This window comes from Anastrepha obliqua, chromosome 5 (genome assembly GCF_027943255.1).
Source record: "Anastrepha obliqua isolate idAnaObli1 chromosome 5, idAnaObli1_1.0, whole genome shotgun sequence".
Classification (NCBI taxonomy): Eukaryota; Metazoa; Arthropoda; class Insecta; order Diptera; family Tephritidae; genus Anastrepha; species Anastrepha obliqua.
The window spans coordinates 88,960,234-88,984,008 of NC_072896.1; the positions used below are offsets into that span (position 1 = coordinate 88,960,234).

The 23,775-nt window shown below is 36.7% G+C and overlaps 4 protein-coding genes across 6 annotated transcripts in view; 2 read left to right on the top strand and 2 right to left on the bottom strand.

Annotated features, from left to right (window-relative positions):
- Window positions 1-2,947: 2,947 nt before the first annotated feature.
- LOC129246974 (uncharacterized) lies at window positions 2,948-7,161 on the bottom strand. Its single transcript, XM_054885757.1, has 4 exons — window positions 7,003-7,161; window positions 6,573-6,924; window positions 5,606-6,512; window positions 2,948-5,548 (listed from the first exon to the last, which is right to left on the bottom strand). The coding sequence occupies exons 1-4, from the start codon at window positions 7,071-7,073 to the stop codon at window positions 3,375-3,377; spliced, it is 3,504 nt and encodes a 1,167-aa protein (XP_054741732.1). The 5' UTR covers window positions 7,074-7,161; the 3' UTR covers window positions 2,948-3,374.
- Window positions 7,162-8,188: 1,027 nt separating this feature from the next.
- On the top strand, window positions 8,189-10,487 carry LOC129246976 (L-2-hydroxyglutarate dehydrogenase, mitochondrial). Its single transcript, XM_054885760.1, has 4 exons — window positions 8,189-8,624; window positions 8,800-9,313; window positions 9,382-9,731; window positions 9,813-10,487. The coding sequence occupies exons 1-4, from the start codon at window positions 8,506-8,508 to the stop codon at window positions 10,198-10,200; spliced, it is 1,371 nt and encodes a 456-aa protein (XP_054741735.1). The 5' UTR covers window positions 8,189-8,505; the 3' UTR covers window positions 10,201-10,487.
- On the bottom strand, window positions 10,467-13,618 carry LOC129246975 (transport and Golgi organization protein 6). The gene is made up of 4 exons (XM_054885759.1): window positions 13,494-13,618; window positions 11,089-13,431; window positions 10,876-11,027; window positions 10,467-10,815 (listed from the first exon to the last, which is right to left on the bottom strand). Exons 1-4 carry the CDS (start codon window positions 13,558-13,560, stop codon window positions 10,471-10,473), a joined length of 2,907 nt encoding a protein of 968 aa, XP_054741734.1. The 5' UTR covers window positions 13,561-13,618; the 3' UTR covers window positions 10,467-10,470.
- Window positions 13,619-17,385: 3,767 nt separating this feature from the next.
- Window positions 17,386-23,775, top strand: part of LOC129249386 (uncharacterized) — an 86,488-nt gene continuing 80,098 nt past the window's right edge. The window contains exon 1 of one of the 3 annotated variants that reach the window (XM_054889176.1): window positions 17,386-18,170. In XM_054889176.1, coding sequence (XP_054745151.1) covers window positions 18,023-18,170 — 148 coding nt within the window. In that variant the 5' untranslated portion in view covers window positions 17,386-18,022. The remainder of the gene's footprint in view (window positions 18,171-23,775) is intronic. The other 2 variants (XM_054889178.1, XM_054889177.1) reach the window with 2 other exon arrangements.

A 23,775-nucleotide genomic window follows, 5' to 3' on the forward strand; every position in this document is an offset into this window, starting at 1 on the left:
CTCTTTTTTTACGCGCTTAATATGTAAGTTTCTATATAAATATGTATTCATGTATGTATATGTACTGTACTATATGTTAAAATAACCACCAAGCTTAATATTTTAAAATATGTATGTCTGTATATTTAATTATTTGAAGTTTATGATATCAGCAGTAAAGATTTAATGTTATGAAATAATGAAAACTTACAATAAAAAAATATATATATTAAAATGTGTGAGAAAAAAATGTTTTTCTTTAACTATTACAATTGAATGGCAAATATTTTCGGAGAGAGCAACAGGTAAGGAATATTTAAGGGGTTATATATAGTTTAAAAGGTCGAAAAAAAGCGAATTTTCCAAAATGTTTCCTGAGAAAATTTTTAAATTTAATTATCTAAAAATTAGCACACATATTCTGTTATCTTTTAACTGCATTTTAAGACTTAGTATTAGTAAAAATATTCATTTGGAAAGGAGCTACAGCTGATCTCCGGGAGCTCTTCTCAAAAAAGACGTTTTGCGGCGACCACCATATCTCTGAACTGTATCCTCTTAAATAAAAAAACCAACTGATTTCGTTAAAGTAATATTAAATCTAGTAATTAATCAAAGGAATAAGCAAAATAAATTTTTTTGACAAAATGGCTCAAAAGCAAAAATTTATTTTTGACCAAAATTTCGGCCTTAAATCGTTTATAAAAAATATTTATCGGTGAGAAAAATCTTCGATTAATTACTAAAAAATATATTAAAGAAACTTGAGTTAGAATTTGAGCCTAATTGGTTTAGCAGTTTTCGAGTAATGTTGGTCACCGCCTTTGAAAACGCCATTTTGAGAAAAACTCGCTGCCACTCCGGCCTTGTACTTTCAAGCACTCTGAAACGCCTTTTCAAATTTGCGAGTAACTTCAAAGATATTCACCGGAACGATATTAAATTTTCTGTGTGTAGTCTTAAATATATGTACATTAAGAAAAAAAAAATCGATTTTTTTGAAAATTCTAACTCTATATACATAACTCCTTAAAACACAAAAAAATTCGAAATTTATTTTACAACGAAAGCAGGCGCATTAAAATAAAAAAGTAATTATCAAATCGATAAAGATCGTCTTGGCGTTAAAAAGAAGTACTTTAAGCTGGCCACAAACAGGGCATACGAGCGATTTGTTCCTAGTCCGTAGCACACACACTGTACACAAATCCATAAACCATCATTTCGTTGCGATCGTCGTACAGTCAACATGCGAAAAAAATCGGATGACGCGATTGCTCTTGCAGTTATTTACTTGAATAATAAGAAAAAAAACAAAACGAAAAAAAAAATAAAAAATTGATTGATGAGAAAATAGTTTCAAAATATGAGCAATCGTTCTCATATTAAATTGTCAGGAAATATGGGAGTGAGTGCTCCAGAGGATTATAAATATTTTTTATTAACACTTGTCATTTTTTCGCTTACGCTGATCTCGACGACGGTCAGTAAAAAATTGAGAAAATCCAAAAACTGCGACACAAACTAGCAACCAATCCCAGGTCAACGAAAATTTTCAATTACTTGGGATTTGTGGCCACACTTCGCCATTCACGATTGATTTTCACTGAACTGCAACAAATCGCAGGGAATTGTACCTTGTTAGTGGTCAGCTTTACTTAGCTGAGTAAGTCCCATTTGGGGTTAAAATAAATGACTTTGTATCTTACGAAAACTTCCATTTTATATAAACTTCTCTAACCCCTTTTGCATCACCGCTGGAAATGCGCGATGTACTCAAAAACATTGCGTCGGCAAGACTTTTACTGTTTATTCTAATGAAAAGAAATGTTACAGGATTACCAAAATTATTTATTTTCCTCAAACTTTAACAAAAAAATAATTTACTGCGGATTATTCCGTTCTCCGGAATAAAACTCTCTCTCATGTTTTTGTGCGCGCGGACTATTTCGCTCTTGGTGATAAGAGAAAGTGTTTGTTCGCGGGCTATTCCGCCGAATGATGCAAAAGAATTAAAAAAAAAGGTATTGTCGAATCGATAGCATCGAAGAAATCCATGTTTTTATATACTTGTGAAAGTTTCAGATAAACTTCGTTAAGATTTTGATTAAACTTAAAAATTCGCGCCATCAATTCGACGAAGAAGTGCAATTTAGGGCTAAATTTCATTAATTAATACACAAAAATTGTCCAATCCCCACAAATCTACTCTAATCTAACTAAAAAATGTGTACAAATTTTAGTAATCATACATTTAGCACTTAAAATATCTTAAAAGCATCAAAAAAAATTTGTTTGTGTGTGTGACAAACTCCCACTCTCATTTAACTGCATCTGAAGTTCATAACGAGCTCTTTATATTCATTATGCCATATGACATCCAAGTCGTGTCACGCCGCTCACACCTATGCGTGCTTCCACAACCGTGAGTGTTGCTTGCTTTTAGGCGCCAGCTATGACATGCTCTAAAAAGCAGTTTTTGCATGTGTTCCTGGTTCTGTTGAATATGCATGCATTAAGGGGTTACATGGGTTTCGTGGGTTCAAAAAATCGATTGTTTTTTTTGGATTATTAATTTCTATAACATCTCAAGAATTTTATCCTAAATTTTCAAGTCGATCCGAATAATAGTTTCGGAGATACAGCCTTTGGAAGGTGTGCGCTCCAAGCCACTTTTATTGTTACTCAAAACTTTAAACGCGTTTTTCTCGGAACCATGTTTTCAAAGTCGGTTGTCCAATGTTCTCGAAAACTACTCAACCGATCTTGATGAAATGTTGTGAGGTGTTCGAGATACAATTTACTCGTGCTTGAACGAAGGATTTATTTTCATTACAACTATTTAAAAAAAAAACAAAAAATGTCAAGCAAATTTGAGCGAAATTTTCATTTTTTTGAAAAAATGTCTGCCAAAATTCCAATTTTTACTTTTTTTCTTTCCTTCGTTCAAGCACGAGTTTATGGTCTTAACTAAAACACTTAGTTTTGTTTTTTCATTTTTGATGATCCTGTCAGGAGTTATGCTGACAACGCGAACACACCTTTTTTCGAGGGGTCACCGGAAATGACGTCACAATGGAGAAGTTTTATTTTTTGAAAAGTTCAGAAATCATTCTTTAAATATGTATCTATAAGACAGAAAAAAGTTTGAATTAAATAAATAATTTTTTACATAGAAAAAAAAATATTGAAAATAGGCCTTTTTTACCCGACGAAGCCCATGTAACCCCTTAATGAAAACCTAAATTTATGATTTATATTTAATACAAATATAAAAATACGCTAACAATGGATTTACAATAAATACACTTAACTTATCTCACTTTAACTATCTCACTTAACTATCTTTACTAACATAAACAATACTTTATTAACGCCACCCTCGGTAGTCGTAGTTACTTTCGCCCCTTTGCGCTGTTTGCGCTTTGATTCTTCTTCTGCGCTATGCCACTGTTGGCCCGTTTGACCGCCGCATGACGGCAACGTAGCATATCACTCTTGAGAGCATAGGAGCGCTGGCATACAGTGCAGGTATGCGGCTTTAGCTGCAGATGGAAACCGCGCACATGCTGTGTTAACCCATTGCGACGCTTGAAGGCACGCGCACACAAGCGGCACTGGTGGCGCCTTTGATCGGTGTGTGTGATGCTGTGCTGGTTGAGACTGTTGGCTGAAGCGAACACTTTGGCGCATATTGGACAGATATACTCACGCGGTGACGATGTTTGCTGTTTGCACTTTGCGGGCACAGTGCGAGAAGTTCGACCTGTGTTGCTTATGTTGGGCGGCAAGGTGCGCGCTCTCCTTCCACGTTGTTTCCTGTTTGCAGGACTTTGATGAATTTGACCTGCTTGTTTTTTGCGTTGCCGGGCTAATTTGCATCTGACTTCGTGCCGTCGATAGAGGCGCCAGTGATTAAATGTGTTGCGCCGACAGCAACGGCATTTAAATGTGCGCATTTGCAATTTGAACCAGCACAACGGCAGCGCTTGGCAAATATAGCGCATGTGATTGTGTAGGGCGATTTTGTGTCGAAAGAATTTCTCACAGCCACAGCAAGTGGCGGCAAAATGTTTGGGCGCGTGTTTGGGCGGCCAATGTTTGCGTGCGTGTCTGTGCCGCAGTAAGTGGTAAATGCTCTTGAATTGTGCCAGGCAAATGCGACAGCGAAAGCAAAATTTCACTTTCTTCGCTGTTTGCTTTTTTGTGGGCGCAAAAGAGTTGACGGGTGAGGATGCGACATTGGCATTGGTAGCGGCCCTGCAGTGCTTCCCATGCATTTGCACCGACAGACATTTATATTTACGCTGCAGCATCATGTAGCGCCGACGCAAATGTCGATACTCAGCAGCTATAGAGTCCGGCGCAGCTGCGGCGCTCACTTTGCGTTCAAGCGCACTAAGGCGTGCTATTACGCTGCTATTTATTTTCATGCTATGCTTGCGACGCTTTTGTGGCGGCGGTGGTGTCGCAGGCGCAGTAGTTTTCAACTGATTTTCCGTTCGGTGTACATTAGTGGCGCTAAAGTTGCCGGATTTGGTTGGATCATTGCTGTTGGTGGGTATTTTGCCATAATCGGACGAAACGTTATCAATGCTGCTGTACGGTTCATGCTGTCGCAGAAATGTGCGCTTCATTTCCAGAATTCTTACTACGTTCGGTGCGCCAATGGAAGACGGATCTTTTCCGGCGAAATTTGGCGTTATGAATGTATTCTTTGTTGGGTTTGGATTGGCAAATCCCAACAGCTGTCCAAACACATTAGGCTGTTGATAGGTAAGACAATCTTCTGCCTTTTGTGTTCTATCCGGCTGCACAGTCGGTAAACTAAATTCCTTTTCCAATTTGCAATTATAGTTAAGCGCCTCACTACTGACATCATTACCCGCACCGTAAGGCTTCCAAAGATACTCAGCTGGCACACTAACCATCGGTAATTGCTCTGGTTGTGGTTGCTGATGTTGCTGATAATGATTTTGCGTCACCATGTTTTGTTGCTGCTGATTATATGGGTCATGCATCTGCTGCATTTGCTGCTGCTGCTGCTGTTGCGCTTGCTCTCCCTGCAGCTTCTGCTGCTCTGGATGCAACTGCGATCCTTGATCAACTTGTGTTTGTGACTGATGCGCTACGTTATAGTGTTGATTTAGTGACTCGACACTGAAGAACTTCAAATGGCAACAATGGCATGTATGCAGTTGGAAGACAGATGAAGATTTGACAATGCTTTCATTCAGCACAACAATATTTGGTTTGGCATGCGTTTTATTTGCAACTGAGGATGATGATGAAATACTTGCTACCGCTGAGGTAGCGGCATTGTCGGTAGTTGGTGCTGAAATGTCATTTACTGCAGTCACCACCAGTTTTTCGTTACGAACTGTATCAGTGGCTGCACCATTGGGCAAAGTTACTGATGCCTCTGCAAGTTCGCTTACTGAAGTGACTATTGGTCTCGTTGAACGTGTCTCGGTCGCAGGTGATATTGAAGTTGTTGATTCGGTGCCGGACAGTTTATCGGTGTCTGCATTAGTGGTTTCTAACCTGCTGGTAGGCGGATAATTTTCTTCTAAAAGAAAACATTTTATTACAACTATCATTACAATATTCAACAATATCCACTTACTATACATGTCCGTGGTATCATCATTTTCACCTTGCTGATGATCATCTCCTACATAGCCCGCTTGTTCATCATCTTCAGGTTCCACATTTGCCATATATTCGACGCTCTCTCCATAATCGCCACCTTCGGTCTTCTCTGTCTTATAAATATTTTTCAATTGCCATTCCTCTTTCAAATCCTCCGCCGTATACGCATAATTGTGTTCTTCGCTGAGCAAGTGCGTCTGCAATAACTCATGCGCACTAGGTAAAGGTCGTTTATCTGGCTGTTGCCGTCGTTTTGTGTGCTCCCGATCTTGGTCCTGCTGCGCATGTGAGCCATTTTCACAATTCGTGTTCGCATCATCATCTGGTATGTTTATAAATGGATCGTCTAAATTGATGATCTCCATTATATCACAATTATTTATGATATCTTGAGCATTCAACATTGGAAAATCACAGAAATCATATTTATGTTCAACATTAGATTCAGTTTCCTGCTCCTGATCGCAAGCTTCATCCACGCCCATATCCAAATCGTCGGACAAAAAACTCTCAAGTCCCTCCGCAACTTCTTGCTTCACACGCACCACGGGCTCTTGCTTCACCTTAAGCTGTCGCTCCACGGTACGTGCGCTATTGTTCGCCTTTTCTGTACGGTATTTTCGTTGCAACTCACTCTGCGTTTCGAGCACTTTGTCCACGAAGCGTGAAAAACTTTCTAGACGTTTAAGGCACACGCGACACATTTCCTTTGGCAAATGATCATCCTTTTGTATATTGAGTGTGGGAAAGCATTTTTGTATCATACCATAAATTTCGAAATTCGTTGAAAAAGACACCACAGATAAGCAGGCGCTGCCACACAAACGGCATTTAATTTTCGGCGCACTCGGCGAATTTGGCAAATGTGCGCTCCGCAATCGCTTGAAGGATCAAATGAAAATAAAACTTTTTGATCTTTACGTATTAATATATTTACATACGCGTTCATCCTCTTCTTCGAAATCTTCGCAACCCTCCTCCAATGCATCTGTACTGGGTTTGGCGCATGCTGTGGGCACTTTTTCCTTAGTTTGCTGCAATCCGCTTTCCTTGGACATTTCTTCATTATGTTGAGCGGGAATGTTGGCGTTTTCTGTGCCTTGCAAATGCTTTGACACAGGTACACAAGGCACGGCCGTCTTTTTTAATATCCTACGGTCAGCCGAACAATTGAAGTCCTCATCACGAAAATGGCGGCTACAAATAGCACTCCATTTCGATGGTTGCCAGTCGGGACCGCGTTGGGAGAAATCAAGCCATTTCTGCATCAGCTCCTGTCGCTTCAAGGGAAATCTATAAAAATATTTCCCTTTCAGAAATGTCGCCACAAGCACAAAAGCATAATAATGACCATCAGTTTGGAATACTAACTTGTGGAAGGAAATATTATCTGCATGTCCATATTTATCGCCGCAATTTTGTACAGCACAAAATGCAGGCATTTCTGTCGTTATTATTTATTTATGCGTGAATTTGCACATACAAATTTTTGCAAGACGCTTTACTTTTTTGCTACAGCTGAAATTCGCAAACTTTTATCAATGAATCTAAAAATCAAAACAAACTAATGTTGGAGATGCCAGATCAAATTAATGAAAAAATATTTCATGTTTATTTTTGGCTTTTCCAGGCAGAACGTATTTATGTAACTTTATATGTATATATAGAACTGGAATATGGCAACAACTTTTCTGTGACGTAATTATATATGAGGTATGTGGAAAAAGTAAGCTGCAAGTATTCAAATAGTCAACTTTTAAATAAAGTCAAAAGTAAGGTTAGGTTAATGTTAAAGAGGAAGATATTTGGAAAACAACTAGAGATAATAGAAAAACAATAAAGATACAAGCTTTGTGTAAACAAAACTCTACAACTGCATCAGCTTCACAGCTTCATTCAGTCAAATTCACTAAGAGCCGAATAACGGTACCATAATATGCGCTCACTTTATTTTCTCTACTGTGGACATTGAATATTTACTACTATTTGAGCGATAAATAAAATCTTTTACTTGAGCTATTAATCAGCTATTTTTCCCGTTTGCAAATTCGTATAAGTAAAGTTTATGGACAAGTGCCCCGCGCGGTAGCACAGAGGGCTATGAGCCTGAGTGTGTTCCCACAGCAGTCGATTCTACGTAGCCGGAACGACTCGGATTTATATCCGACCAAGCACTGTCACTTCAGCAGCATTCTCTATATATGTATGTATGGGAAATGTTTAAATTGGTACAACAACAAGAACAGTCTGAGTGTGTCTCACAGTGGACAACCGTTTCAACCTAACCTAACCTACAACTTGTGTTTCGCAACACACAACGATTTATTTTAAATTTTAAATACCAATTGGCTCCCTCATTTTCGTAATTTTTTGTTAATTTATTGGCCGAAGTGTTTGCAAATTTGAGTGAACAGCATTAAAGTGTAGCAAAAACCCATTCATACAAAAGTTTTATTTATATCTACCCTTGTATTATCTGGCAGCTCTTGCGATGTTGCTAGGCGACGAACAGCTGCTTTGCAATTTACTTTGACGCGTGTTATCAATAAAATCTCTTGGAATGCGCTGACTTCCAACACGCTTAAATGCATATGTCGCTGGCAGATTGAGGCGAAGGTGGCGTGTTGGTGGGCGGTTCACTAGTACAGACAGACGACTTTCTTTCAGTTAGTATTCTACGCTCGTGAAAAACTCACACAACTAGACCAACGAAAATCGTAGAATCTTAACTCTTCTCGTCGACGATAAACGCAGTATATAACAAAACTGTTGCTCCAGCGCTTAGACATAAAGGGGGCACGACAAGGTCAATTAAGGTGGTCTCAGTGAAGGAAAGGATTTGGCTGAAAGAGAAACTGCAAATTTCCTGCGAGAATGGCACAACTCATAAGAAGTATTAAAAGATCAGTGGTGCTGACTCAGAAGATAACGAATTCGGCTGCAGCGGCGGTAGCGACGACGGGACAGCGACGTTTCAGGAGTACTAAACATGAGTAAATATATATCATATGCATATACATATGTACATACATCATATTTACAAATGAAAAAGCGTATGCACACGCATATGTATGCATAATCATTTTTTGAATTGAATGATTTTATCTCTTTGTACGCACATATGTGAGTAGTTACCTAATTTACTTTAATTTTAACATGTCTTTAAAGGGACTATGATTTGGTTGTTGTTGGTGGTGGTATTGTTGGTGTCGCGTCAGCGCGCGAAATTCTGTTACGACATCCCCATTTGCGCGTAGCTCTATTGGAGAAGGAAAAGAAATTAGCTGTACACCAGAGTGGGCATAATTCAGGCGTTATACACGCCGGAATGTACTACAAACCGGGTTCCTTAAAGGCAAAACTATGTGTGGAGGGTATGCGATTGGCATACGAATTCCTGGACGAAAAAAAGGTGCCATACAAAAAAGTGGGCAAGTTAATTGTGGCCACCAATGAAGAGGAAGTGGAGCGCTTAATGATTCTGTATGAACGCGGTCAACAGAATCAGTGTCCCGACCTGAAGCTGGTCGATGCCAAGGGAATAAAAGAGATTGAGCCATATTGTCACGGCATTAAGGCTATACACAGTCCGCATACGGGAATTGTTGATTGGAGTGTTGTCACACAATACTATGCCCAAGACTTTAAACAAGCCGGCGGAATTATACATCTCAGCTACAAAGTAAATATGAATAAAACTCTATGTTTATGAAAATTAATAGTATTAAAATGTATGCTAACGTTTAATAGGTATCGGACTTCTTGGAAACCACCGGCGACGATGCTGCGAAATACCCAGTGACAATACGCGGCGCACGCAACCATCAGCAAGTGCGTACGCGTTATGTGCTCACCTGTGGCGGTCTGCAATCGGACAAGTTGGCCGAACTGACAGGTTGTCCGCGAGATCCACGCATCATACCTTTCCGCGGCGAATACCTTTTGCTCTCGAAGGAGAAACAACATATGGTGCGCGGTAATATTTATCCCGTGCCTGACCCAAATCTGCCCTTCTTAGGTGTACATTTCACACCGCGCATGGACGGTTCTGTGTGGCTTGGACCGAATGCGGTGTTGGCATTCAAGCGTGAAGGCTATACGTAAGTAATATTATAACTTTTATGCAATCAATTAACGTTTTTATACTAATAAGCAAATCGATCACTGTTTGTTTATTTCAGTTGGGTTGATGTGAATTTATTGGATTTATTCGATGCGGTACGTCATCGTGGTTTCTTGAAAATGGCTAGTCGCCATTTGAGATTCGGTTTGAACGAAATTACTAAATCATTGTTTATAAGATCGCAAACAAAGGAGTTGCAAAAGTACATACCGGAAATTAACGAATTTGATATTAGCCAAGGCCCGGCTGGCGTGCGTGCACAAGCCATGGATAGCCGCGGTACTTTGGTGGATGATTTCGTTTTCGATAAAGGAGAGGGCGAAAGCGCACTGGCTAAGCAAGTCATCCATTGTCGTAATGCCCCATCGCCAGGCGCCACCAGTAGCTTGGCCATTGCCAAGATGATAACCGATAAGCTTGAAAAGGAATTTGACATCAAAGGTTAACACAACCTTACCACATGCCACAAGTTGTGCATGGGGTAGGATTATTTACTGGGCAACTAATCAGCATTATTACATTGGTGTTCTTTTTTTTCTATATATATTTTTTAGCATTTACAAATTCCTCTTTATAACTTTTCGTATGTATTTATTCAACCAAAGTAATGTACAGGGCACTTAATTGGCTTCTTGGTACACGCAAGAAATTATTTTATGACGAAAAATGCTCAAAGAATACCATAAATAAAAGAAATAGTTTGCTATAACTAACAGCTAGTTTAACTCTAAAATAGATATTTTTTTATTACCACGATTTGTTTTCGGTTCATTTATGTTGAATATGCGTATCTCCTTTTGCAGCGGTGCTTCTGGAAATAGCAACTTCTTGCATTTTTCTGCTAACGTTTTTAGGCCATTCGCGGCATGGGTACGCATCTTGGCATCAGCATTCTCGTCAGATTCGATGACTTTGAGCGCGCGATAAATAGGCAACAGCATTTCTTCGAATTCCATTAAATTATCGATTCCTTCCAAGAGTTCGCTCAACACTAAGATAGCCGCACGCTTGGCAGGTAAATATTTACCAGTGCTGAGCTCACAATCGATGAGGTTGAGTAGCTAAAATGCACAAATCAATTTAATTTCCGATTTTCACAGAAGCAAATTTGTATGACTCACCTCTTGGAAGAACTTTTGCACTTGGTAGCAAAGTATGCGCGTCAACTGTGCAAGATTTGAAAAGGCCGACATGCGGAATTCGTTTAGCGGACTACGCGCGCCATGCATAAAGCAGTTCACCAAAGTATCTTTGTATTTATAGCAAAGCGGACCTGCAAAAGGAAATTTTTACTTATGGCAAGCAGCCAACGCGCGCGAAATACTGAAACCTACCTAATTGCTGGCCCACTTTCAGTATCGCCTCACCCACCACCAACCGGTAGTCAATGGGCGAATTGTCGCTAAGATATTCATCGGCCAAGGTCTCGAGCACTTCGGCTTCCATCAGCGGCACCACACCGCAAAACAAGCGCACACAATTCAAAAATGTGTACGATTCCCGATTTTTGAGCGTGCTCAACGCCAGCGCCATCAGCAGATGTGTATTGGCGAGCGTTACACTGTCACGCTGACGCAATAAATCCAGCAGCATCTGTATGCCGTAAACTTGTATGTGCGACTCCTGCGATTCGACGAGGGCACGAGCAGTATGAAATGCGCTCGATTGCTGTGCCGCATTCGCCTTAAATTCACCACTAAGCAAAGTGAGCAAACATTTGACACGCTCCTGTATAAGCAGGTTGGGCGTTTGCGCTTGCAGTTGTCGCAACGCAGGCACCAGGTCACGATATGTTTCGGGAATTTGCGTTTGTTCGAGTAATTCCTGAGTGAGCGTCAATAATATAAGTAAAGTTTGATCCATAGCTTCGGTTTGCTGGGCACTTGGATTTGTCAGGTTACGCTTTGTTAAACGTTGTTGGAGCAACGTGCGTAGAAAACCTAGAAAATCGGCGGTGTTTTCGGAAATTTGCGCTTTAAGCGGTTGATGGGAAATTAAGGTATTCAGTGAGAGTAGAATTTCCACCTTAACAGGGTATTTGGAATTTAGAAATGTAATTAATTCCTCCTCAGTTTGTAGCAACTCGATTTGGGATTCATGGTGCGCGAGTTCATCGTCATCTAAAATGTTGGACATTTGTTTTAATAATATCATGAATATTCTATAAGTGAGTTGGTGGTGGTCACTATTCATTAAAAGCTCTGGCAGTGCCAGCGAGGCACTAAAGTCTTGTTGGCTTTCGTTGCTGACTATTTTTACAGTGAGCTGCGTTTGTTCCTCGTTGGGATAGATGATTATGCGTGGATGCAGCTGCTGCCAATCACTATCAAATGTTTGCTTGTATAGTTTTATGATGATATCAGGCAGTTCGGTAGGCGTACGATTGTGTAGGCAACGCGTTACAATGCTCGCAAGTTGTTTCTTTTGCAAAAATCCGTCAGGCATATGATGGTACATTTGTAACAGCAGCGGTTGATAGGGAATCAATAGTTCACTAGGCAGGCATTCTACTGTTGAGCTGCAGAATAGCTGATATGTTGCGGCAATAAGCAGTGATAGTTCATTGTGCTCCAACACAATCACACCACTAAGCACATCCGTCGGCTGGCCTAATTTAGATAGATTACTTGCAATAGTATCCCTTATCTGAGACCGATTTAACTCGCTTAGGTCATAAAGGCGCCGAAGTGACAATAGTCCAGCGCCCATACAATCAATCATGGCACTTTGGTTTAGTAAACAAGTATCAAGAAATTTGAAGACTTGTCTTATCAGATTGCTTTGTGCACGTTGCGTGTGTCCGCGAAAAGCGACAATATTGGCGATAATCTCGAAAACTTGTTTATCACTAAGTAAAGTTCTATTCGCATCAGCGTCACTGCAATGTGTGCTCTGCGTCGTATATAAAGTAGCTACTAACGTTGTGAATCCATCTTTAGACAGCAACTTTTGCAGCATCTCTTGATGCAGTTGCTTTTGAAAATCAGTTGGCGCGCGTGATATACTTTTCAACAACATAATATTACGTAAATATTCCACTTTGGTCACATGTAACCAAATGTAATTCAGTTTGTTTTGCATCTCCCTGAGGGTTTGTTCTTGTAGCGCGAACTCTTGACTGATGCTTGCTAAACGTAAACTGAATATTGCGGCCATATAATCACGGATTACCAACTCCATCGCATTTGCCATGTGGAATTGCTTGATTTTCAAAATGTGTTCAAATACCTCTATGGACAAAGTGAGTGATGCGTAACTGTTGCAGCTAAGTTTCGTGGCGCTTTCAGTTTTAAAAACTTTCGCTTCATAGAATGAAGGGTGCAATTGTTGACGCAGCGCATATACGGATAAATCTTGTACCGCTTCAATGCAGTGGCTGATATGACGCGTTGATATAAGATCTTCCTTGGCTTCGCTATTAAAGTTAACACCATTCAAAATTTGAAGCAGCATATATTGCATGTAAACAACATAAATTAACTCCCTATCTTCGTTGGCGACACTGAAGGGATGTGGTTGCAGTTCATTTTCCAGCCATGTGGCATTAAGTATACTCACGGTTTTCTCTATTAACAAGTTTGACTGCTCTGGCATAAACTTCTGCAGTAGAGCAATGTTTCGTTCCAAGCATTGTTTCTTATGGGTAACTTCTAATTTCACACCATTGTCGCCTCCACCTGTTAGGGAACAAAAGTTTATTATCCTAACACAGGCACATTTATACCCACTGTATATTTACCATCATCATAAGTGAATTCCAGAGATTCTAAAACTAAGAAATATCTTGAAATATTAACGGATTCCATTTATTCTATCTTTTGTCAACAATTTCGTGTAAATAAAGGAATCAAAGTCATTTAGTACACAAAGTTTACATTAGTAACACAGGGTTGCACTGTGGCGAGCCAACATCTCGATACAAAAAAAAATAGAAAAATAGCAAAGTTCCAATACTACTTTTTCAACATGAAGCCAATTTTTGATAGTTTCCCAAATGGCATTGCTTTGCTCCATAGGATTTTTTACGAGAAGTAAATCTTACATAATAAAACGTATTCTATTCGTCTTGTAATACTTTAGAAAATATTTACAAATGTTGAGTTTTATTTATGACGGCGGCCGCCGTGGCCGAATGAGTTGGTGCGTGACTAAAAAAAAAATAAATAATTGGCGCGTACACTTCTGTTAGGTATTTGGCCGAGCTCCTCCTCCTATTTGTGGTGTGCGTCTTGATCTTGTTCCACAAATGGAGGGACCTACAGTTTCAAGCCGACTTCGAACGGCAGATATTTTTATGAGGAACTTTTTCATGGCAGCAATACACTCGGAGGTTTGCCATTGCCAATAATAAAACATTAAAAATTAAAGTTGTGTCTTTTTTAAGCTATAATTTTATTCATCTTTTTGTCAACAGATTTTGATTTCCTTTATCTTGTTATTAAAGTATACACACCATAAATAGTTCTTTCCAACAAAACCGTTTACAAATTTTTCATCTATCATTTGTGTTTGTTAATTAATTTTGCATATAACTTTGACAAGTGGTTAGCCTATCATTATTAATTTTAAAAAAGCTAAAGTTGGCATTTTTCAAAAGACTTTAAAATACAGAATTTAGTTTATATCAACCCCTTTCCGGTACCAAATCAACGTAAATTTTTGATAACTTTCCTCTACTAGGTTAAATCCAAATTGAATTAAATCCATTTATGAAATATTTTAAACACCGCAATTTTCCAGCTAATCGAACTCAATATCATTTAAAGAACTATTGAGCGTTTAATTTTTTTGTTGTTTATTTTGAAAGCCATACATTGTAGAATGTAAATTTTCGAATTTCGTTTTCAATTTTTTTTCATAATTTTTCATATTTTGTTTACACTTTGCATTGAATAAAATATAATTTTTTTTTATTTTAATTTAATTTTAATTTATTGTTATTTTCCATATATTAAATAAATAGATAAATAAATTTTTTTTTTTGGAATTCGGGATGGTATCGCGAAATGTCATAATCTGCTTAACTGTCACATTTAGAAATGAAAAATATTTACGAAGGCTAACAGGTTTCTCATATTATCTTATTTTGCTGTTTTTTTTACCTAAATAAATAACATTATAGAGTTTAAGAAATTTTTGAAAAGAAAGCATGGGTTAAGGATTTTCTAATGCGAGAACATTAAAGAATATGTCTTATAATAATCGTTTAAATAATAATTTGTTTATAAACTATAAAAAAGTTATAAATAAATTATTTTTATATTATTTATTGTAATACTGTCACGGCCCATTTTTTCTTTTCTATACTAAAAAGTAAAATCTCGGCCTCATTTGTGTAATAAATTCTCTTTTTTTTCTAAGATGCTTTCCTTTAGTTCGGACCTGACTTAGAGCCAGTGTTTCAGAAAGAAATTTGTTTACTCTTATCCCTTAACCGGCTCGTAACAATTCGTTGGTAATTTCCGTTACTTTCACTTCAGAGCTCGCTAAGTATGCCATTATGAATAGACAAAATTTGATATTTCATAACTAACTATGAATAAACAAAATTTGACATTTCATAACATAAACAAGGTTACACGTTCCGGATGTTCGACATTTTGTTCGCTTTGAATCTATAACTTTAATAAATTGCGATACGTGTTTGTTTTTTTTTTACATACATATGTCACAATTTAAATATTCAATTTCGTTTACGAAACACATAATTGTACGCTTGATTGTGTATTCTCGGAAGCAGTGTAATAATACGTTCACATATAAGTAGATGATCTACTTTTTCGCGCTTAACTCAAAACCCATTATTAAAAAGCGCAATTTCCCATACACATTTTTTTCCCAAAATCTGAGATAATAACTATACTTTTTGACATAAAACCCCGTGTTTTCTATGTTATGGATAATTATTATTACGAATGTAAGGAGAAACATCAAAATAAAAACTAAATGAAATGAATGCCGGCAAAGAAAACAGGTCCGTAAACATAACTCCATTAAAATGTTTGTTAAATATTATTAATTATGGATTCATTTTACAGAAAAAAGCGGGTGTCCATAAACGTTTTGTCCTCTTATTACTTTATTATAAAATGTATTATAGAATTTCCGATGCGTATTACTGTCATAATTTTTTGCAACCTCAGTAAACGTCGCTTACGGATTTCCTCCAACTGTTTATTATTAGCAGTCAATTGCGCAATTAAATTAGCTATTCCTTCTCCTTGTATTTTCTTCCACCAAAATAATTTCTATGAAGAAAAACCTACCAAAGCAGTATTGACGGCTAGAATTTAGTATAATGCCGATCGCTTTGGAAAAAACGATAAAAAGGGGGTGATAGAGGGGTGTATCCCCATCTTAAAACTGAAAACAGAACCTGCCGGAGGCTTATAGTTTTTAAGTAATTTAATGTTAAAGTTCTATAATTTAGCGAAAAGTTGGTGTTGCCATACACCTGAAATGAAAACGAAGTTCGCACGCAGGGATGTTCAGTGGAAGGTTCATTGTAAAACTGCAGTATTTTTTGCTTTAATTTAAAGTTGAGAAATGAATTTGAAAATAAAAACATACAACTCATTTAAACTTAAAAACAATGATATTAAGCGTATCACAAAAAATAATAAAGTAATTAAAATTAAATTAAATTAATTAACACAGTATTTTTGCGTGGAACTCTTTATCGCGTAGGCGGCCTTCGGCCGCGCTTCAAAAAAATAACCCTCATCAGTCCAACTCCGGCTACGCAATCCACAGTATTTTTGCGTAGAACTCCTTTTCGCGTGGGCGGCCTTCGGCCGCGCTTCAAAAAATAACCCTCATCAGTCCAACTCCGGCTACGCAATCCACAGTATTTTTGCGTAGAACTCCTTTTCGCGTGGGCGGCCTTCGGACGCACTTCAAAAAATTAACCCTCATCAGTTCAACTCCGGCTACGGAATGCACAGTATTTTTGCGTAAAACTCCTTTCCGTGTTAAAACCATTGAACCCAAAATTAAAACGTCATATGCGTGTATGTAGTAAGCAGGCACAATAACCCCCATTCCCATCATTAACACTAAACTCAAGTACTTAATTTTTGTTTTCATTTGCAGGCATCCGGCAACACCATACTGTTGTAATTCCAATCTTCTTCTTGTTCGCGCTTAAAATTGGAATGTGATTGCATAGGCAAATGAATTTGCATTTAATTTTAATAGATATAATTAGAATATTAGCATAAAAATCGGTACAAACACGCGTGTGAGTGTATATTTGGTGATTTATAGTGAAATGTTAAAAAATATAGAGTGTAATGTGGCAAATTATACTGATATTCCCAAGGGCATTTTGAATGTAAATAATTAAAAAATTATTATTTCCCGATTATTAGTTTCATTAAAAAAAACATTATAGTTTGCCAGAAATTCCAAGATCGGCATTGTTCTAAATTCCAGCCGTATTGACAGCTGATTGTCAATTTTGCAGGTAATCAACCATATGTGAACGGCTAGATTATTTTCGTGGATTTATAGGTGATTAATGCATATGTGAACGTATTATTATATTCATAGTAAGAAATTTAAATTTACTACAAGGCAAGCCGAATTTAGATCAATCATACTCGTATGTGCTATGCAACTCTATACAAAAGCACGAAATCGTGATCAAAGCAGAGAATAAAAATGACAAACGGGACAGAAAACCTGCAAATGTCAAGTCTCAACTTTGTGGTTTTTCGCTATTGTTGGCAGGAGAAAAAGTTCAATTATTGCGATTTTTCCGTAAAATCGTCAGCAAAATTTTATGAAATTAAATATCTAAAGCAAATTTAATATCCAATAAAAAAGTTTAGTATTTGTGCTTGCAAATAAAATGGCAAATATATCAAATGAATTGGCCAAAATATTGAAGTAGTAGTTGCGAAAAATACAAAGAAATAAATCGAATACCAAGAATAAAAAAAAAAACTTTCTTTTCTGCCATTAAAAACGGCGGATGCAAAAGCAGCTGTTGGAATTGGGAGAAACGACGTAAAAGTATAAAAAGTGTCAGTAAAAAAGAGAAACGGAAAGAAATATTTTAGTGCGTTCTAAATTTCCTAAGTCCGCCAGGCTGCCGCCGGAAAGAAACGAAGGGTTCACAAATAGTGGGCGTTTCGTCATCATCCCCAGTTAACGCCACCATCACCGTCCTGTGTAATTTTCACTACCTGTCGTGCAGCCTCCGCAAACGTTCCATATTTGCGGCCAAACACTCCACCACCTTTGTGTGGTCAACATACTATCGACATGAAGAAAATTTTTTCAAAATTCGATAAAAATGAAAAACTGGATAATTCGCACAATCACTCCACGTCGAAGGAGACCAACAGTTTTGTTGGTAAAGTGTTTACGGTGGGGCGTGTGAGTGTGACCGTCGAAGATGTGTTGGCCGAAGGTGAGTTGGCAATTGATTTTGTTTTAGAAAAGAAATGCAATAATATGGTGCAATGATTGTAATGCATGCCTTTTGTGTTGGTGCTGGAACAGTGGTTCACGGTCTGCGCTGTGCATAATACACTTTATAGAATGTGGTGTATTGGGGTCACTTGCTTACCTACTGCTATGTACAATGAATTTATTTATTTTCTTATCTGCGACAGTTCCACTTGAGTAAACCAACGTTGCTGATTGGTTAGAGAAGCATTTGAATTGTAAAGATTAAGTTAAATCAAAAACATTCATTGCGACTTTTGCAGGTGGAACCGTGTACTACGATAAGATAACTAATTGTGATGTTTCAGCTACGCGTTTATACGATACCGTTAAAGAATATAGTTCTTGTCTCGACATTTTTCATTTAAGTACCATGTTTGAAAGCGTTATACGGATGTATTATACGCAAAAATTTAAATTTGCATAATGTGGTATAGGGATATATGTATGTACTTATATGAAGAACATATTTCTTTATATCATATCGCACCCTAAATACAAAAGGGTCACAACTCAAAATGTACTTCTGCTCAAATATGAACGAGACGTTATCAATAAAACGGTCCGCGGATGACATATGGGAAAAATAAATTTTTTGTTTTTTGGTAGGACTGTTATAAGCTTATATGGCAAATTTCAGCGTGATATGTCACATAGTTTGTTTTCTGTGCTACTGTAAACAAGTCAAGCTCGAGTGTGGAAAATTTTGAGTTGTGCCCCTTTTGTATTTAGGGTGCGATATATACAATTGGGGTCAATAAAATAGTAGTGCCTATAACAATCGAGTAATCTTGTTTATAAATAAGGATTGTCAGTTTGTAAGTTTGTTTTGCTGTCGCTCAGCATAGATTTATACCTAAACGTTAATTACAATTATTAAATATGAAGGTTTATTGTCGTTATAGCGTTAAATTTTTTTAGGAACGTTGCTGAAGTGACTTTCCTTAGCCGAATATAAATCCATTTGCTTCGCAATTTTAACCGACAGTATGCTCAATATAAAAGCACTGCTACTTGTATTGTTGCAATGCATTTTGTTTTATAATCTGGTAGATAATTTCATGGCATTTATTCCTTAAATATGAAATCCGGCATATGTCCACCACGCCTACGAGTTACTTAGTCCATTCGTTGATGTTGTAGCAGCATAAATGGGGGAATGCCCCTTTACATACATGGCGAATGGTGTTAAAGTGACAGTCCTTGGCCGGATAAGAATCCGAGTCATTCCGGTTACATAGACCCGAATGTTGTGGGAAAGAATTACGTAGAACCGACAGGCGCTTTAAATTTTGACCGTATGGCATCAATGGTGGCTTGAATATTGGAATAAATGGATTGTTAAACGCGCTGTTTCGCCATCTTGTTGGAACCAAATGTTTTAGAAACAAAATTTCAGCCAGCATGGCTCGATAGCGTTCGCCATTCGTCGTAACGACAGTTGATTCCTCATTTCGAAAGAAATAAGGACCGATGATTCCGCTAGTGCTTTATGAATTTGACGTACAGATTTATTTTTTTATTTTTTTTTTATTCACAGTAAATTTCCACAATTTGAAAGCGCTGTTCATGATTCACTTGCCAAAGCTTATAGGTATATATGTATATTAGGGTGGTCCAAAAATGCATGGGAAAAATTTATATTAAAATTTTTATGCTGCCGCCCCCCATAATGGTAAAGAATGAAAAATAAAAAGACCCGTATTTTTTTTTAATCAGACCATATTTAATGGTGCCGCCGGGGCTTTGAAATATCCCATGTATTTTGCATGGGAAAAAAATACTTTTTCGTAGATTTCATGTAAAAACCTGGAAAATGAATATATTTTAACCGGATAACTCAGTTTCTCTTCATAATTGGTCAGGGAATAACAACCAATTATGAAATAATTAATTTTTTTTTGTATTAACTATTTTTTATAGAACCCCAAAAAGCCCCCATAAAACGAAAATCTAAGAAAAAATCGTTTTGGGGATCTATAAAAAATAGTTAATACAAAAAAAATTTATTATTTCATAATTGGTTGTTATTCCCTGACCAATTATGAAGAGAAACTGAGTTATCCGGTTAAAATATATTCATTTTCCAGGTTTTTACATGAAATCTACGAAAAAGTATTTTTTTCCCATGCAAAATACATGGGATATTTCAAAGCCCCGGCGGCACCATTAAATATGGTCTGATTAAAAAAAAAAAAAATACGGGTCTTTTTATTTTTCATTCTTTACTATTTTGGGGGGCGGCAGCATACAAATTTTTTTTGGACCACCCTAATGTATATATGTATATCATTGGGGCGTAGTCCCTTTTTGGGTGTTTGGCCGAGCTCCTCCTCCTATTTGTGGTGTGCGTCTAGATGTTGTTCCACAAATGGCCGCCGTAGCCGAATAGGTTGGTGCGTGATTACCATTCGGAATTTACAGAGAGAACGTTGGTTCGAATCTCGGCGAAACACAAAAATTAAGAAAAACATTTTTCTAATAGCGGTCACCCCTCGGCAGGCAATGGCAAACCTCCGAGTGTATTTCTGCCATGAAAAAAGCTCCTCATAAAAAAATATCTGCCGTTCGGAGTCGGCTTGAAACATGTCGGTCCCTCCATTTGTGGAACAACACTTGCCAAACCTTACTGAACAGAAATGTCAACACAGTTTGCCATTCTCAACTGTCAAAGTATAGTTATCGATATGGATAGTTCTCATGCAACTAAAAATCATATAAAACAAATAAACAATTAATAAACAATACTTCTTGCTTATGTTATTTTTTTTGTTTTAATTTAAAATTTGATTAAATTTTATAAAAATTAATATTACTTATATTAGTTTGAGGAAAAATAAATCCATAATTGTCTCGGTAGATGACTGTAGTGATTGATATCTCGTAAAGTATTGATCAAACAATTTTAAGTTTATGTTCGCTGTCAAGGTGGCATTTCGCATTAAAAACTTCCTTTGCTATTTTTTGTTTGTTCCGTTCAGTTTTGAGTTACAGGGTGTTAACAATGGAAGTCAACAAAGAAAAATTCGGATCTAATTTAAAAATTTTAACACAGAAATATTGTCAATGTTTCAGTCTTTTGATTTATAGTACTTTTTGTAAATTGCCATTAATAATTAATAAAAATATTTAACGTTAAAAATTCTTATTTTAAGCACAAGTTTCAAAAAATGCCCCATTACACACGATTATTTTACTTGAAAAGCAAACCGAAAAGTAACAATATTCACTTTTAAACGCTCTTTATTGATCTAATATTTGATTTAAAGCATTTTTTACAAAATAATACTACGAATTTTATTAAAATTTTATTATTACGAATGCTTTTGGGACATTTGTTATACCGTGCAAAATAAATATGCGGGACTAACTTTCAAAAAACGATAATGAGAAAAAAATAAATCGAAACAAGAAAAAAAAACAGTCAACCAAAATTTAATTTTTAATTTTTCCAGAAATGCACTTTTTTAAAAAGTTCGAAATATCCTTACTTCTTTTTACCTATTATCAATTATAAAACCTTGCTTAAATGCTAATATTCTAAAGTATAAGTAAAGAGCTGGCACCGTTTCACTGAAAAAAAAAACGAAAAATGAAGTTCGGTAGCCGTTTTGTGGTTTTTAGAATGAGTGAAATTGACCTTTGGCCTTCGATAAAACATTGTTTTCACATATTGTAAAAATTTGTAAAAACATGTTACTTTTATAAATCGCTCGATTTTTCAGTCCAAATTTTTGCTTGCGGCGGCATGTTCCTTTTAAATATAACTTGTAAATTATAAAACCTTATTTAAATGCCTGCAGGGTTAACAATTGTGTTATGCACTTTTCTTCCACGATATTTCAATACAATAAGCAAATAGTAAAAAAACGAAAATTTTCATAGTTTTAATGGTGGGGCCTTGCACTTTTTAATAAATGTGGTGGGCGGTGCCACCCCCCTCTATTGTGGTAGTAATGGAAAGTTCAGTGATGATTTTTGGCCAGATATAAATTCGGCGGCTTAAAAATGTATTTTTATGTTTGTTCTTATTTTAACTACAGCTTTTCATACATACGTTTAGAGACATACTATAACACGTATACAGTAGGTTCTGTTTTTATGCGGTAGATACGTTCCGCAAGAAAGAGCATAAAAAAAAACAGCATAAAAAAAGCTACTAGTTCTATAGTAAAACTATAGATACGTTTCAAATGCTAAAACCGCATAAATCTGAAATAATGTAATAAAATCGCATAAACAAAATATTGTATTTTTGAAAATTATATCTTTATTTAAGAAACGTCAGAATCGAAAAATAAATTTAAGTCAGAAATAGAATCAGACAATACCCATATGTTGCGCGTTCGTTTAGGATTTGGCGTAAAATCACTTTCGTCACTTTAGGAAATGTACACGTCTGATCTAGATAGTTATGCAGGCGGTTCCATACTTGTAGGGTTAGCATTTCTGATGTAATCTGTGATGAGTTTTTGCTTAGTTGGTTTAGAATCTTGTTTATATGTACAATTCCCGATAGGTCGACATGCATTTTGTAATTTAAAAAAAAACCGCACTATTTCAAAACCGCATAAAAAAAAGCCGCATAAAAACAGAACCTACTGTATATAAATATATATATGTATATTCCATAGTTTACAACACCTTAGAGAAAAATGTGTCTTACATCAAAATATTCGCTTCACTTCCTCTTGCTGAAGCAAATTCTAAAATTACTCCGTAAATTGTCGCCAAGTCACTTTCTTATACTTCCTTTTATTTTACATTCAAATTGCCTGGTGACCTAGACATTATTTTGTCCCGCTTACTCCATTTGCCTACAAGTGAATGCTAAAGTTCAAACATTGCATGACAAATATACACATCTTACACACAAACCACACACACAGGTGCATTCTTGTGTTTGTACAAACAGGAGGCATTCTTTCACTTATAAAATAAACATAGTTAACTGTATGAAAGAGTACAATGCATGTGTGTGTGCACTTGGGTCATACTAAGAAATTTAAAGCTTGCCAAGCACCCATCTATTGTAAAACTTTTTTAAAAAGGAAATTAAGATTGCAGGAAGTATAGTTGGTGACCATAAAAGGCAAAACTATTAGCTTCTACTTTGACGTCGCCCTTCGGCAGCTAATGCGGTTAATAACACCAACACAAATTTTAATTATGCTAAAGAAGCGAATCACTTTATATGCATATATTCCCACGACAGTCGGTTCTACGTAACCGGAACGACCCGGATTTATATCCGGTTAAGGACTGTCACTTCAGCAGAGAGAAGATAAAAAGGACAAGAACTTGGCTTTACTTGTGTGCCTATCGAGAAGAAAATGAATATTGCCCTAATGCCCTTAAATATGTTAAGCAGATATTATATATTACATAGTTTATAAAAATTGAAAACTATGACGCAGAAAGTTACTTAGATGTTACCAAATACTCAACATACATACATATGTACGTGACGTGTATATGTAATACCTCTTATTTATAGGAAGTAGCATACGTAATATTTGTGTGCTTTCATTAAAGTCACGAACATTAGCTACACAAAAGAACTTTAA

What these genes read in the sequence shown, in the direction of transcription:
- LOC129246974 (XM_054885757.1), bottom strand. Translation starts at nt 7,073, where the DNA reads ATGCCTGCATTTTGTGCTGTACAAAATTGCGGCGATAAATATGGACAT. An exon ending in GATAATATTTCCTTCCACAA is followed by an intron (nt 6,925 to 7,002) that starts GTTAGTATTCCA and finishes ATATTTTTATAG; the next exon opens with ATTTCCCTTGAAGCGACAGG. An exon ending in TCGAAGAAGAGGATGAACGC is followed by an intron (nt 6,513 to 6,572) that starts GTATGTAAATAT and finishes TGATCCTTCAAG; the next exon opens with CGATTGCGGAGCGCACATTT.
- LOC129246976 (XM_054885760.1), top strand. Translation starts at nt 8,506, where the DNA reads ATGGCACAACTCATAAGAAGTATTAAAAGATCAGTGGTGCTGACTCAG. An exon ending in TTATACATCTCAGCTACAAA is followed by an intron (nt 9,314 to 9,381) that starts GTAAATATGAAT and finishes AACGTTTAATAG; the next exon opens with GTATCGGACTTCTTGGAAAC. An exon ending in TTCAAGCGTGAAGGCTATAC is followed by an intron (nt 9,732 to 9,812) that starts GTAAGTAATATT and finishes TGTTTATTTCAG; the next exon opens with TTGGGTTGATGTGAATTTAT.
- LOC129246975 (XM_054885759.1), bottom strand. Translation starts at nt 13,560, where the DNA reads ATGGAATCCGTTAATATTTCAAGATATTTCTTAGTTTTAGAATCTCTG. An exon ending in GGAATTCACTTATGATGATG is followed by an intron (nt 13,432 to 13,493) that starts GTAAATATACAG and finishes GTTCCCTAACAG; the next exon opens with GTGGAGGCGACAATGGTGTG. An exon ending in TGCAAAAGTTCTTCCAAGAG is followed by an intron (nt 10,816 to 10,875) that starts GTGAGTCATACA and finishes TGTGCATTTTAG; the next exon opens with CTACTCAACCTCATCGATTG.